Below are 15566 nucleotides of genomic sequence, written 5' to 3'. Positions count from 1 at the left end.
CCCAGCTCCTCTAGCCCATGTCCACTACCTCAGACAGCCCCAGCAGCCCCTGCCTACTACTTCAGACAGACCCAGCCCCAGCTTCTGCAGCCCTTGCCCACTATCTCAGACAGCCGCAGCCCCAGCTCCTCCAACCTCTGCCCACTATCTCAGACAGCCGCAGCCCCAGCTCCTCCAACCTCTGCCCACTATCTCAGACAGCCCAAGCCCCAGCTCCTCCAGCCCCTGCCCATTACCTGAGACAGCCCCAGCCCCTCCAGCCCCTGGCCACTACCTCAGACAGCCCCAGCCCGTCCAGCCCCTGCCCACTACCTCAGACAGCCCCAGCTCCTCCAGCCCCTGCCCACTACCTCAGACAGCCCCAGCCGCAACTCCAGCTCCTCCAGCCCTTGCCCATTACCTGAGACAGCCCCAGCCCCAGCTCCTCCAACTCTGCCCTCTACCTCAGACAGCCCCAGCCACAGCCCCAACTCCTCCAGCCCTTGCCCATTACCTGAGACAGCCCCTGCCCCAGCTCGTCCAACCCCTGCCCACTACAGACAGCCCCAGCCCCAGCTCCTACAGCCCCAGATCCTCCAGCCCCTGCCCACTACTTCAGACAGCCACAGCCCAAGACCACAGACAGCCCCAGCCCCAACTCCTCCAGCCTCTGCCCACTACCTCAGACAGCCCCGGGCCCAGCTCCTCCAGCCCCTGCCCACTACCTGAGACAGCACCAGCCCCAGCTCCTCTAGCCCATGTCCACTACCTCAGACAGCCCCAGCAGCCCCTGCCTACTACTTCAGACAGCCCCAGCCCCAGCTTCTCCAGCCCTTGCCCACTATCTCAGACAGCCCCAGTCCCAGCTCCTCCAGCCGCAGCGCACAGCCTCAGACAGCACCACCCCAGCAGCCCCTGCCCAATAACTCAGACAGCCCCTGCCCACTACCTCAGACAGCCCCAGCTCCTCCAACCTCTGCCCACTATTGCAGACGGCCACAGCCCCAGCTCTTCCAGCCCTTGCCCATTGCCTCAGACAGCCCCAGCCCATCCAGCCCCTGCCCACTACCTCAGACAGCCCATGCCCACAACCTCAGACAACCCCGGCCCCAGCTCCTGCCCACGACCTCAGACAGCAGCAGCCCCTGCCCAATAATTCAGACAGCCCCAGCCCCTCCAGCCCCTAACCCAGCTCCTCCAGTGAGCCCCAGCTCATCCAGCCCCACCTCCTCCAGCGCCAAATCCTGCAGCCCCAGCTCCAGCTCCAACAGCCCGTCCAGCCCCAGCTCCTGCAGCCCCTGCCCACTACCTCAGACAGCCCCAGCCTCAGCTCCTCCAGCCCCTGCCCACTACCTCAGACAGCCCCTGCTCCTCCAGCCCCAGCGCCAGAAGCCCCAACCCCAGCTCCCCCGGCCCAGCTCCTCCAACCCCAAACACAGTTCCTCCATCCCCAAACCCTCCTGCCCCAGCCCCTGCAGGCACAGCTCCTGCAGCCCCTGTTCCTCCAGCCCCAGCTCCTCCAGCCCCAAACCCAGTTCCTCCAGCTCCAGCCCCAAACCCAGCTCCAGCTGTTCCAGCCCCAACCCAAGCTCCTCCAGCCCCGTTCCCAATAGCTGCAGAACAGAAATAGCTGAAAAAACTCAGCAGGTATGGCACTTTAGCTCTTGCCTACTCTGGGACTAGAAGCTATCACGTGTTTCCAGCTTCCGGTCGCTGCGTGATGATGTCATAGACGCGCCCCTCTGATATTTTCTAGTAAATCTCGAGGTTGCTGCCGTTTGGAAATGAGGGAAACTCCGCTCTCTAACTGTGAGAAGCAGTTCATCCTCCAGGCTATCGTCGAGAAACAGGTGCGGATCGAGCTCTGAATCAACTTTTAATTCTCTGCGGAATCTGCCGTGACCAGTTTTTATTGATGAAACATGAGCCGGCTCTGTGCTTGTGCCCGGGGATCCCTGAGCCAATGCCAGTGAGGGGAGGGCTCCCCTCAGTGTGAGCTGAGGCTCTGAACCAGGGTATAAAGTAAGCAGGAACTGGGGTGGTGCAGTGCCTGTGCCACTGCCATCTGTGTGGCAGGACTTTGTGCCCAATTTGAGCAGAAGCTGTGTGTCAATGCCCTGTGCCAGTGCCCAGTGTAAGAGAGGGTGTTGTACCAGTGCCCAATGTGAGGAAGCGGACTATGTACCAATGCCCAATGTGATGTGGGGGTGTTGTAATGTGGTTCTTAACCAGTGCCTAGTGTGATTGGAGGGCTTGGAGTCAGTGCCTGGTGTTAGTGGAGGGCTTTGTAAGCAGTGACTCATTTCAGCAGGGGGCTCAGTTGTAGTGCCCTCTGAGGGGAGGGCTCTGAAACTGGGTTAGTATCATCTGTGAATTTGGCCATTTTGTATTGAGTTCCTGAATCAAAGCCATTGATGTAAATCAAATATAGTAGGTGGTTCCAATATGAAGCCACTGACTGGAGCAACCCACTCTGATTCCCCATGCCAAAATAACTCTTCCAATACAAAGACTTGTGCAGAAATGTCCCAGGTCTGTCTTTCTTCTTCCGCCCCCTTTAAAAATGCATCAATTAGCTTGCATTATCCGTCCTCTTTCTACCAAAAGGTATCACCTCGTGCTTTTGTGTGTTAAATTTCATCTACCATGGTCCACCCAATCCATCTGCCTGTCTATGCCTCCTTGAGGTCGACTGCTATCTTCCTCACTACTTATTACACTTGGAAGTTTTGTGCCATCTGCAAGTTTTGAAATTGTGCCTCTATCCACAGTCCAATTCAGAAATGTATATCAAAAAGAACAGTGGTCCTCTGATCCTTGGGAGCGCTTCTGTAAAACCCACCTCTAGTCTGAAAAGTAGGCATCCTCCACAACTGCCTGTTTTCTATCCCTTAATCTATTTTGTATCCATACAATAATTGTCCCTCGTAACCCATTAGATTCAATATTGCTAATAAGCCTATGTGGTACTTCATGAAACAGCCCCAGCCCCTGCCCTCTACCTCAGACAGCACCATCCCCAGCCCCTGCCCAATACCTCAGACAGCCCCAGCTCCTCCAGCCCCTGCCCACTAACTCTTACAGCCCCAGCCCCTCCAGCCCCTGCCCACTACCTCAGACAGCCCCAGCAGCCCCTGCCCACCAACTCAGACAGCCCCAGCCCCTCCAGCCCTTGCCTAATACTGCAGAGAGCCCCACCCCCAGCCCACTATCTCAGAGAGCCCCAGCTCCAGCTCCTGCCCACTACCTCAGGTAGCCCCAGCCCCAGATCCTCCAGCTCCTGCCCACTACCACAGGCAGCCCCAGTCCCAGCTCCTTTGTGGCACTTCATGAAACAGCCCCTGCCCACTACCTCAGGCAGCCCCGGCGCCTGCCCACTACCTCAGGCAGCCCCGGCGCCTGCCCACTACCTCAGGCAGCCCCGGCGCCTGCCCACTACCTCAGGCAGCCCCGGCGCCTGCCCACTACCTCAGGCAGCCCCGGCGCCTGCCCACTACCTCAGGCAGCCCCGGCGCCTGCCCACTACCTCAGGCAGCCCCGGCCACAGTTCCTCCAGCCCCTGCCCACTAACTCAGGTAGCCCCAGCCCCAGATCCTCCAGCTCCTGCCCACTATCACAGGCAGCCCCATTCCCAGCTCCTGCCCACTATCTCAGACAGACCCAGTCCCATCTCCTGCCCATTACCTCAGGGAGCCCGAGCTCCTCCAGCCCCAGCCCACTACCTTAAACAGCCCCAGCCCCTCCAGCCCCTGCCCACTACCTCAGACAGACCCAGCGCCTGCCCACTACCTCAGAGAGTCCCAGCCCCAGCTCATCTAGCCCCTGCCCACTACCTCAGAGAGCCCCAGCCCCTGCCCACTACCTCAGACAGCCCCAGCATCTCCAGCCCTTGCCCACTATCTCAGATAGCCCCAGCCTCTGCCCACTATCTCAGAGATCCCCAACCCCTGCCCATTATCGCAGAGATCCCCAACCCCTGCCCACTACCTCAGATAGCTCCAGCCCCAGCTCGTGCCCACTATCTCAAACAGCTAGTCACAGCTCCTGCCATTACCACAGACTGCTCCAGTCCTGAGCCCCATCCAAGCTCCTCCCCACTATCTCAGGCAGTGCCAGTCCCAGCTCCTGCCCACTACCTCAGACAGCCCCAGACCCAACTCCTGCCAACTACCACAGGCAGCCCCAGTCCCAGATCCTGCCCACTTCCACAGGCAGCTGCAGCCCCAGTCGCAGGTCCTGCCCACTTCCACAGGCAGCTGCAGCCCCAGTCGCAGGTCCTGCCCACTACCACAGGCAGCCGCAGTCCTATCTCCTGCCCACTAACACAACCAGCCCCAGACACAGTCCCAGTCCCAGCTGCTGTCCACTACCACAGGCAGTCCCAGTTCCAATTCCTGCCCACTACCACAGAGCGCCCCAGCCGCAGTCCCAGCCTTTGCCCACTACCTCAGAGAGCCCCAGCCCCAGCAGCCCTTGGCCACTACCTCAGACAGCCCCAGCAGGCCCTGGCCACTTCCTCAGACAGCCCTAGTCACAGCTCCTCCAGCCCCTGCCCACTACCTCGATCAGCCCCAGCCCCAGCTCCTCAAGCCCCTACCCACTACCTCAGACAGCTCCAGCCACAGCTCTTCCAGCCCCTGCCCACTAACTCAGGTAGCCCCAGCCCCAGATCCTCCAGCTCCTGCCCACTACCACAGGCAGCCCCAGTCCCAGCTCCTGCCCACTATCTCAGGCAGCCCAAGCCCCAGCTCCTCCAGCCTATGCCCACTATCTCAGACAGCCCCAGCTCCTCCAGCCCCTGCCCACTACCTCAGACAGCCCCAGCCCATCCAGCCCCTGCCCACTACCTCAGACAGCCCCAGCCCAACCAGCCCCTGCCCACTACCTCAGACAGCCCCTGCCGCAGCCCCAGTCCCTCCAGCCCCAAATCCAGCTCCTCCAGTCTCAGCCCCAGCTCATCCAGCCCCACCTCCTCCCGCCCCAGCTCCTGCAGTCCCAGCCCCAGCTCCTCCAGCCCCAGCTCCTCCAGCCCCAAACCCAGCTCCACCTGGCCCAGCCCCTCCTGCCCCAAACCCAGCCCCTCCTGCCCCAAACCCAGCCCCTCCTGCCCCAAACCCAGCCCCTCCTGCCCCAAACCCAGCCCCTCCTGCCCCAAACCCAGCCCCTCCTGCCCCAAACCCAGCCCCTCCTGCCCCAAACCCAGCCCCATCTGCCCCAAACCCAGCCCCTCTAGCCCCAGCTCCTCCAGCCCCAGCTCCTCCTGCCCCAACCCCTCCAACTCCAGCTCCTGCAGCCCCAACCCCTCCTGCCCCAGCCCCTCCAGCCCCAAACCAAGCTCCTCATGCCGCAGCCCCTCCTGCCCCATTCCCAGTAGCTGCAGAACAGAAATAGCTGGAAAAACTGAGCAGGTATGGCACTTCAGCTCTTGCACTAGAAGCTATCACGTGTTTCCAGCTTCCGGTCGCAGCGTGATGATGTCATAGACGCGCCGCTCCGGTATTTTCTAGTAAATCTCGAGGTTGCTGCCGTTTGGAAATGAGGGAAACTCCGCTCTCTAACTGTGAGAAGCAGTTCATCCTCCAGGCTATCGTCGAGAAACAGGTGCGGATCGAGCTCTGAATCAACTTTTAATTCTCTGCGGAATCTGCCGTGACCAGTTTTTATTGATGAAACATGAGCCGGCTCTGTGCTTGTGCCCGGGGATCCCTGAGTCAATGCCAGTGAGGGGAGGGATACACTGTGCCTGTGCATTGGGGGAGGGCTCCCCTCAGTGTGAGCTGAGGCTCTGAACCAGGGTACAAAGTAAGCAGGAACTGGGGTGGTGCAGTGCCTGTGCCAGTACCATCTGTGTGGCAGGACTTTGTGCCCAATGTGAGCAGAAGCTGTGTGTCAATGCCCTGTGCCAGTGCCCAGTGTAAGAGAGGGTGTTGCACCAGTCCCCAAGTGAGGGAGCGGACTATGTACCAATGCCCAATGTGACGTGGGGGGTGTTGTAATGTGGTTCTTAACCAGTGCCTAGTGTGGTTGGAGGGCTTGGAGTCAGTGCCTGGTGTTAGTGGAGGGCTTTGTAAGCAGTGACTCATTTCAGCAGGGGGCTCAGTTGTAGTGCCCTCTGAGGGGAGGGCTCTGAAACTGGGTTAGTACCATCTGTGAATTTGGCCATTTTGTATTGAGTTCCTGAATCAAAGCCATTGGTGTAAATCAGGTATAGTAGGTGGTTCCAATATGAAGCCACTGACTGGAGCAACCCACTCTGATTCCCCATGCCAAAATAACACTTCCAATACAAAGACTTGTGCAGAAATGTCCCAGGTCTGTCTTTCTTCTTCCGCCCCCTTTAAAAATGTATCAATTAGCTTGCATTTTCCGTCCTCTTTCTATCAAAAGGTATCACCTCGTGCTTTTGTGTATTAAATTTCATCTGCCAGCGTCCATCCATTCCATCTGCCTGTCTATGCCTCCTTGAGGTCAACTGCTATCTTCCTCACTATTTATTACACTTGGAAGTTTTGTGCCATCTGCAAGTTTTGAAATTGTGCCTCTATCCACAGTCCAATTCATTAATGTATATCAAAAAGAACAGTGGTCCTTGGGAGCGCTTCTGTAAAACCCACCTCTAGTCTGAAAAGTAGGCGTTTTCCACAACTGCCTGTTTTCTATCCCTTAATCTATTTTGTATCCATACAATAATTGTCCCTCATTACCCAGTGGATTCAATTTTGCTAACTAGCCTACTATGTGGGACATTTGTGCACAAGTCTTTGTATTGGAAGAGTTATTTTGGGCTGTGGAATCAGAGTGGGTTGCTCCAGTGAGTGGCTTCATATTGGAAGCACCTACTATTTTTGATTTACATCAATGGCTTTGATTCAGGAACTCAATACATGAAACAGCCCCAGCCCCTGCCCAGGATCTCAGACAGCCCCAGCCCCTGCCCACTACCTCAGACAGCACCATCCCCAGCCCCTGCCCAGTACCTCAGACAGCCCCAGCTCCTCCAGCCCCTGCCCATTATCTGAGAGCCCCAGCTCCAGCCCCTCCAGTCCCTGCCCACTAGCTCAGACAGCCCCAGCAGCCTCTGCCCACTACCTCAGACAGCCCTAGCTCCTCCAGCCCCAGCTAGTCCCACCCCTGCCCACTACCTCAGACAGCCCCAGCTCCGCCAGCCCCTGCCCACTACCTCAGACAGCCCCAGCCACAAGTCCTCCAGCCTCTGCCCACTACCTCAGACAGCCCCGGCCCACTACCTCAGACAGCCCTTACCCCTGCCCAATATCTGAGACAGCCCCAGCTCGTCCAACACCTGCCCATTACAGACAGCCCCAGCCCACGATCACAGACACCCCCAGCTCCAACTCCTCCAGCCTGCCCACTACCTCAGACAGCACCAGCCACTGCCCACTACCTCAGACAGCCCCAGCACCGCCTGCCCCTGCCCACTATCTCAGACAACCCCAGCCACAACTCCTCCAGCCTCTGCCCACTACCTCAGACAGCCCCTGCCCCAGCCCACTACCTCAGACTGCCCCAGCACCTCCAGCTCCTGCCCACGACCTCAGGAAGCCCCAGCCCCTCCAGCCCCAAACCCAGCTCCTCCAGTCTCAGCCCCAGCTCATCCAGCCCCACCTCCTCCCACCCCAGATCCTGCAGTCCCAGCCCCAGATCCTGCAGCCCCAGCTCCTCCAGCCTCAGCCCCAGAAGCCCCAACCCCAGCTCCTCTAGCCCCAAGCCCAGCTCCTCTAGCCCCAAGCCCAGCTCCTCTAGCCCCAAGCCCAGCTCCTCTAGCCCCAAGCCCAGCTCCTCCAGCCCCAGCTCCTCCAGCCCCAGCTCCTCCAGCCCCAGCTCCTCCAGCCCCAACCCTGTTCCCCCTGGCCCAGCTCCCCCAGCCCCTCCTGCCCCAGCCCCTGGCTGTTTTCTATCCCTTAATCTATTTTGTATCCATACAATAATTGTCCCTCGTAACCCATTAGATTCAATATTGCTAACAAGCCTACTATGTGGTACTTCATGAAACAGCCCCTGCCCATGATCTCAGACAGCCCCAGCCCCTGCCCTCTACCTCAGGCAGCACCATCCCCAGCCCCTGCCCAATACCTCATACAGCCCCAGCACCTCCAGCCCCTGCCCCCTAACTCTGACAGCCCCAGACCCTGCCCACTATCTCAGAGAGCCCCAGCTCCAGCTCCTCCAGCCTCAGACCCAGCTCCTGCTCCTCCAGCGCCAGCTCCGCCAGCTCCAGCAGCCCATCCAGCCCTGCCCCTGCAACCCCGGAACCTGCAGCCTCAGCGCCTGCGGCCCCAGCTCCACCAGCCCCAGCCCCAACTCCACCAGCCCCAGCTCCTCCAGCCCCTGCCCCAGCTCCTGAAGCCCAAACCCCAGCTCCCCCTCGCCCAGCTCCTTCAACCCCAAACCCAGCTCCTGCAGCCGCTGACCACTACCTCAGACAGCCCCAGTCCCTCCAGCCGCTGCCCACCACCTCAGACAGCCCCAGATCCTGCAGCCCCAGCTCCTCCAGCCCCTGGCCCAGCTCCTCCAAACCCAAAACCAGCCCCTCCTGCCCCGGCCCCTCCTGCCCCGGCCCCTCCTGCCCCAGCCCCTCCTGCCCCAGCCCCTCCTGCCCCAGCCCCTCCTGCCCCAGCCCCTCCTGCCCCAGCCCCTCCTGCCCCAGCCCCTCCTGCCCCAGCCCCTCCTGCCCCAGCCCCTCCTGCCCCAGCCCCTCCTGCCCCAGCCCCTCCTGCCCCAGCCCTAGCTCCTCTAGCCCCAGCTCCTCTCGCAGCAGCCCCTACCCCTGCCCCAGCCCCTCCTGCCCCTGCCCCTCCAGCAGCCCCAACCCCTGACCCAGCTCCTCCAGCCCCAAACCCAGCTCCTCCAGCCCCAGCTCCTTCAGCAGCAGCTCCAACCCCTGCCCCAGTTCCTCCAGCTCCAGCTCCTCCAGCCCCACCCCAAGCTCCTCCAGCCCCAATCCCAGTAGCTGCAGAACAAAAAGAGAACAGAAATAGCTGGAAAAACTCAGCAGGTATGGCACTTCAGCTGCTGCTCACTCTGGCACTGGAAGCTGTCACGTGTTTCCAGCTTCCGGTCTCAGGGTGAGGATGTCATAGACGTGCCGCTCTGATATTTTCTAGTAAATCTCGAGGTTGCTGCCATTTGTAAATGAGGGAAACTTCGCTCTCCAACTGTGAGAGGCAGTTCATCCTCCAGGCTATCATCGAGAAACAGGTGCGGATCGAGCTCTGATTCCGCTTTTAATTCTCTGCGGAATCTGCCGTGACCAGTTTTTATTGATGAAACATGAGCCGGCTCTGTGCTTGTGCCCGGGAATCCCTGAGCCAATGCCAGTGAGGGGAGGGATACACTGTGCCTGTGCATTGGGGGAGGGCTCCCCTCAGTGTGAGCTGAAGCTCTGAACCAGGGTACAAAGTAAGCAGGAACTGTGGTGGTGCAGTGCCTGTGCCGCTGCCGTCTCTGTGGCAGGATTTTGTGCCCAATGTGAGCAGAAGCTGTGTGCCAATGCCCTGTGCAAGAAAGGGTGTTGCACCAGTGCCCAATGTGAGGGAGTGGACTATGTACCAGTGCCCAATGTGTCGTGGGGGTGTTGTAATGTGGCTCTTAACCAGTGCCCAGTGTGATTGGAGGGCTTGGAGTCAGTGCCTGGTGTTAGTGGAGGGCTTTGTAACCAGTGACTCATGTCAGCAGGGGGCTCAGTTGTAGTGCCCTCTTAGGGGAGGGCTCTGAAACTGGGTTAGTATCATCTGTGAATTTGACCATTTTGTATTGAGTTCCTGAAAGAAAGCCATTGGTGTAAATCAGATATAGTAGGTGGTTCCAATATGAAGCCACTGACTGGAGCAACCCACTCTGCTTCCCCATGCCAAAATAACTCTTCCAATACAGAGATAGATACCTGTTGTTCTTTTCTACCTTTCAACTATATCTTATAATTTTCCAAAAATTACCCTGAATCCACACATCACTTAGCTAAACCAGAAGTCCTTAACATGGAACTTTTCTGGATGATTTTAGCAATTGGAACTGCACCATGGGTGGAATTTAATTCCTGTGACAGGAGACCCCTCTCATTGGTTGGAGAACCAGTGGGCACCCAGCATCGCTCTGTGCGACAGGCCTAATGCAATATAAGTGCAACCAGGCACCTAACTGGCCGGTATTGGGCCTCCCACATGATCAATGAAAGACCTTTCTGGTAGGCTGCTGGCAAACTCAATAAGGTTTGAGTCACCGTTAATTTCTGCTGGGATCGTGTAATTGGCTTTAAGTGGTTTACTATTGAGCCTAATTGACATCCCACCACAAACGAGTGGGATTCTCATTTTCCCATCCCGCTTCAAACTAATTTGGGGACAGTTTTCCCAACACCAGCAATTGGAAGCGGGTAACCCCCACCCCGGCCTGATTCTCCAAGGCATCCCTGCCATCATGTCCATTCTGGTGGTTCCATTAAATCCCAGATCATATCATGGAGTTTTCCACAGTTCATGTGACTTATCCCTGAAGAAGCCTGGGAGATTTCAGAGGCAGTCTCCTCATTCTGAAGCTCTGTTAATTGTTGTTTCAAGAAACAAAGAACCTGCACTTGTATAACATCCTCTGGATGCCCCAGAGTGGTTCACAATCCATTAATTAATTTTGCAGTGTAGTCACTGTCGCTTTTATAGTTAAATATGGCAGCTGAGATAAATGACTGGTTAACTTTTGAAATTGTACATAAGTGGGATTTTGAAGTGTGACTAGTTGTCATATTTGAAAACCAGTTAAAGTGGGGTGAGGATGAAGATGGGATTGGGATTGCTAGGTTTGGGAATATTTCTATTGCCTTAAAAATAAAATTGCAAATCACAAACGAGGCTATTTGGCCCAATGAGATTATGCCAGCTTTTTCAAAGAGCAAGCCAGTGAGTCCTACTCGTCCTCTCTTTGCCCCACTTTTTTTTCCAAACTAGTGCTTTATGTAGGGTTAGCATAACTTCCTGGCTTTTATACCTCTATTTGTAAATTCCAAGATCGCATTTGCTTTATTAACTCTGTTAACCTGTCTCGCCACCTACAAAGACTTGTGCACAAATGTCCCAGGTCTGTCTCTCTTCTTCCGCCCCCTTTAAAAATGTATCAATTAGCTTGCATTATCCGTCCTCTTTCTACCAAAAGGTATCACCTCGTGCTTTTGTGTGTTAAATTTCATCTGCCAGCGTCCACCCATTCCATCTGCCCGTCTATGCCTCCTTGAGGTCGACTGCTATCTTCCTCACTATTTATTACACTTGGAAGTTTTGTGCCATCTGCAAGTTTTGAAATTGTGCCTCTAACCCCAGTCCAATTCATTAATGTATATCAAAAAGAACAGTGGTCCTCTGAACCTTGGGAGCTCTTCTGTAAAACCCACCTCTAGTCCAAAAAGTAGCCATCCTCCGTAACTGTCTGTTTTCTGTCCCTTAATCTATTTTGTATCCATACTACAATTGTCCCCCTTAACCCTTGGATTCAATTTTGCTAACTAGTCTACTATGTGGTACTTCATGAAACATTTTTTGAAAGTCCTCATATGCAACGTCAGCTTTGCTACCCTCATTGAACCTGACTGTTACATCATCAAAAAACTCAAAATTATGTTGGTCAAATATGATTTGCCCTGTGCTGGTTCTCTTTCATTAGTCCATGCCTGTCCAAGTGACTGCCAGGTTTATCCTTTTTCCCTTTTTTTTTGAACAAGGGTGTTAACATGTGCCCCCACATACAAATGTGTCCAGAAGTGCACTTTTACAGTTTCCGAGAACTTTGGAATGAATTGGTCTGATCTAATTAATGTGTAATGCATTGAAAGAAAGTAATTTACACAGCATGATAAAGCACTTCATCACCAACAAACTACTTTTGATGTATTGTCACTGATGTGATATAGAAAAATACGGCAACCATTCACTCACAGCAAGTTGCCACAGACAGCAATGAGATAAATGTCTGGATAATTTGTTCTAATGATATTGGTTTAGGGATAAATATTACCAGGACATCAGAGAGTATTCTCTGTGCACTTTATACATTCATGGTATGTGGGTATTGCTGGTAAGGCCAGCATTGGTTGCCCACTTAATTGCTCTTGAGGAAATGGTAGTTCTCGAGTGGCTTGCTAGGTCGTTTCAAAGGGTACTTAGGATTCAGCCACATTGCTGTGGATCTGGAGTCACATGTAGGCCAGATTGGGTAAGGATGGAAGATTTCCTTCCCTCAGGGACACAGTGAACCAGTAGGGTTTTTGTGACAATCTGATAGTTTCATGGTCACCATTACTGATGTTAGCTTTTTAATTCTAGATTTCATTTAATTAATGGAATTGAAATTCCTCTGCTCTCATGCTAGGATTTGAACTCGTGTTTCTGAATCACAATCCTTATGCTATCTTTACCTCTTCCAAATAAGTTGTACAGCTTCTGTACAATGCCATGGGATCTTGCATGGACATCTATGAGGGCAGGCAGCACCTTGCTTTAACATCTCATCTGAAAGATGGCATATCTGACAATACAACATTTTCTGAGTACTACGCTAAAGTGTCAGCCTACGTTTTGTACTTGAGTCTCTTGAAGTTATGAATTTCTGGCTCTGAGGTAAAAATGCTGATACTCAGCAAAAGTTGCATACCGCCAGCTGTGCTGCTGAGATATTTGGATTAGGACAATTAGGAGAAAGTAGTAGTATACACAAGCAGATCATTACGATATTTTTTATATTAAAAGTAATGGGTGAGAAATTGCCTCTTGTGGCACTACTTTGGAAGCTTCACATTGTTCTCTCACTGGCTGTTTCCTGCAAGGGGTTTTGCTAGGATAAGAGCACACAGGAATGTGTCATCTGGGGGCCAGAGGAGTAGGTGATCTGTCCATACAAAGGCTACAACATGTAGGGTGGTAGCGGTGCCAGTACCTCTGGATTTGCAACACAACTGGGAGATGAAGCAGCGACTGTGGAAAAGGCAATCTTTGCATGTTACCTTCTGCCATGTTGGAACCGGACTCCTCCATGCTCCTTGGCAGTATCAGGAGGCTGTTGGTAGGCCAGCCGATGTGCCTAGCATCTTGGTGTTCATTCCCACCTGCACTATCTTGTAAGAGTGCCCTCCAGTGAGTTGGCAACTAAACCATCCTTTACCTGTACCCTGGGTGCAAGCCACTCTTTTCCAGATGGTTCACCACTTGCTGATCTCAGTATCACTTTCCAGTATTTGAGCTGATGGCTTCAAGTGTCAGATCACGTGATGAGACTTATTCATTAGTGCTGTGCTGCTGTTCCCTTTCCTCCTCCTGAGGCTGGGCAGGTGGCAGATCTTGGGTGTCTGAAAATAGAAAATCAGGTCAGCATGTGGGAAGGGGTGTGGGGCGGGTAGCAAAAGGTCCATGGTCCCACCACCAGCAGCTTGGTTATCATGTCACATAGCAGGATGAGGATGTGCTGGGAGTTGAGATGGGGTATATGGTAGAAACATACTGTCATCCTCAAAATTTTCATTGATGTCGGATGCCATAGCTCTACCACAGCCAGCACATGTTGCTGAGAACCATTTCCTTTGTCAGGCTCAGGTGATGCGGGCATCCTTGTCCCCCCACCAGCTCTGCTCTACTCTGCTCTCTTCTATTGTGTGTCACTTTGTGCTGCAAGAGAGAGGATGCCAGTGGTTGCACTATTTTAGGTGATGTCATAGCTGAATAGATGGAGAGGCAGCAAGAGGTCTGTGTGAGGCTGACAGCATTGAAAGGTATGTAAGGGTGAGGAGTATCTGGATATTAGGCATGACTGCTGAGTGCGAGTGAAAACTACTGGGTGACTGATTGTGCTGTGTTGCATTGAACAGCATGAGAGATTGGTGTTGTGGTGGGTGGAAGATGTCATATGAAGGTGCATTCATTGACGTTGACCACCCACGTGAAGTTATTAGATTTCTTGTGGTACAACAGCCAGACCTTGGGTCGAGACTCCAGTGATTGACCTTCCTGGTCACCTGTACCCATTCCCATTCTTGGTTTCCCTTGAGGATCTCCTGGCCCATGGCATTTTTCCTCCTGCCCATCTCCACCGTGAACACCTCAGCGCTGCACCCATCACTCTGGATCCTTCAGTCTTCCCTGGTCCTCACTTTACAATAATGTAGAAAATTGGAACGGGGTAGATCATTTGGCCCTTCAGGCCTGCTCCGCCATTCAGTATGATCATGGCTGATCCTCTATCTCAACTCCATACTGCTGCACTCTCACCATACCCCTTGACGCCTTTAGAGTCTAGAAATCTATCTATTTCCTTCTTAAATATATTCTTCTCTGTTAGAGATTTCCACATGTTCACCACCCTCTGAGTGAAGAAATTTCTCATCATTTCAGTCCTAAATGGCCTACCCTGAGACTGTGACCCCTTATTCTAAACACCTGCAGCCAGAGGAAACACCACCCCTGCATCCAGTCTGTTCAGCCTTGTCAGAATTTTATACATTTCAATGAAATCCCTCATTCTTCTAAATTCCAGTGAATACAGGCCTAGTCGAATCAATATCTCCTCATTCAACAATCCTGCCATCCCAGGAATCAGTCTGGTGAATCTTCGCTGCGCTCCCTCTATGGCAAGTATATCCTTTCTTAGGGCAGGAGACAAAAACACAGTACTGCAGGTGTGTCCCCCCAAGGACCTGTACAGCTTCAGTAAGACATCCTTCCTCCTGTATTCAAGTACTCTTGCAATGAAGGCCAACATACCATTTGCCCTCCTAACTGCTTGCTGCATCTGCATGCTTGCTTTTAGTGATTGGTGGACAAGGACACTCAGGCCCCTTCATACATCAACATTTCCCAATCTATTACCATTTAAATAATACTCTGTCATTCTGTTTCTCCTATCGAAGTGAATAACTTTACACTTACTTGGCAGATGCAGCATAACGGGGGTATTTGCCCACTGACTCAACTTGTCTAAATCGTCTTGAAGCCTCTTAACACCCTCTTCAGCACTTGCATTCCCATCTAGTTTTGGATCATCAGCAAACTTGGAAATATTACATTTGGTTCCCTCATCCAAATCATTTATATATATATTGTGAATAGCTGGGGCCAAAGCACTGATCCCTGCGGCACCCCACTAGTCACTGCCTGCTACTCTGAAAAAGACCCATTTATTCCTACTCCGTTTCCTGTCTGTTAAACAATTCTCAATCCATGCCAATATATTACCTTGCAGCTTTATGAAGCTTCCCTTTATGATGCAGCCTGCCTTTAAGAAGAACAGGCGGCTATGCAAACACTGCTGCATGGCCCTCCTGCTGTACACAGTGGCTGCAGGCAGCATTCAGGAGTAGACAGCAGTGTGGGAGCCATTTTGGCTGACGCTGAGAACATTCAGATGAGGTGGTACGTGACATTTACATGTTGTCCACCTCGATCTGAACAAGTTCAGACAGATCATGAATCGCGAACCTGTGCTACAAAAATGGGGCTAACCCAACTCTTAGTAACATTGAGAGATACCATTCCTTCTATTTTAATCAGCAACTATGGTAAAATTGAGGACTTTCTTTTTTGCTTTAACAGTTT

At 53.6% G+C, this 15566-nt stretch overlaps 1 protein-coding gene across 2 annotated transcripts in view; it reads left to right on the top strand.

Annotated features, from left to right (window-relative positions):
• The first annotated feature begins 5447 nt into the window (after positions 1-5447).
• The window catches only part of exosc9 (exosome component 9), a 78239-nt gene continuing 68120 nt past the window's right edge, over positions 5448-15566 (top strand). The window contains exon 1 of one of the 2 annotated variants that reach the window (XM_041199089.1): positions 5448-5580. In XM_041199089.1, coding sequence (XP_041055023.1) covers positions 5515-5580 — 66 coding nt within the window. In that variant the 5' untranslated portion in view covers positions 5448-5514. Of the gene's footprint in view, positions 5581-9132; positions 9199-15566 lie in introns of those variants that run through there. The other variant, XM_041199098.1, reaches the window with a different exon arrangement.

This window comes from Carcharodon carcharias, chromosome 1, assembly GCF_017639515.1.
Source record: "Carcharodon carcharias isolate sCarCar2 chromosome 1, sCarCar2.pri, whole genome shotgun sequence".
NCBI lineage: Eukaryota > Metazoa > Chordata > Chondrichthyes > Lamniformes > Lamnidae > Carcharodon > Carcharodon carcharias.
The sequence above is the reverse complement of the archived record's forward strand: the minus strand, read 5'-3'. Positions and strand labels throughout refer to the sequence as shown.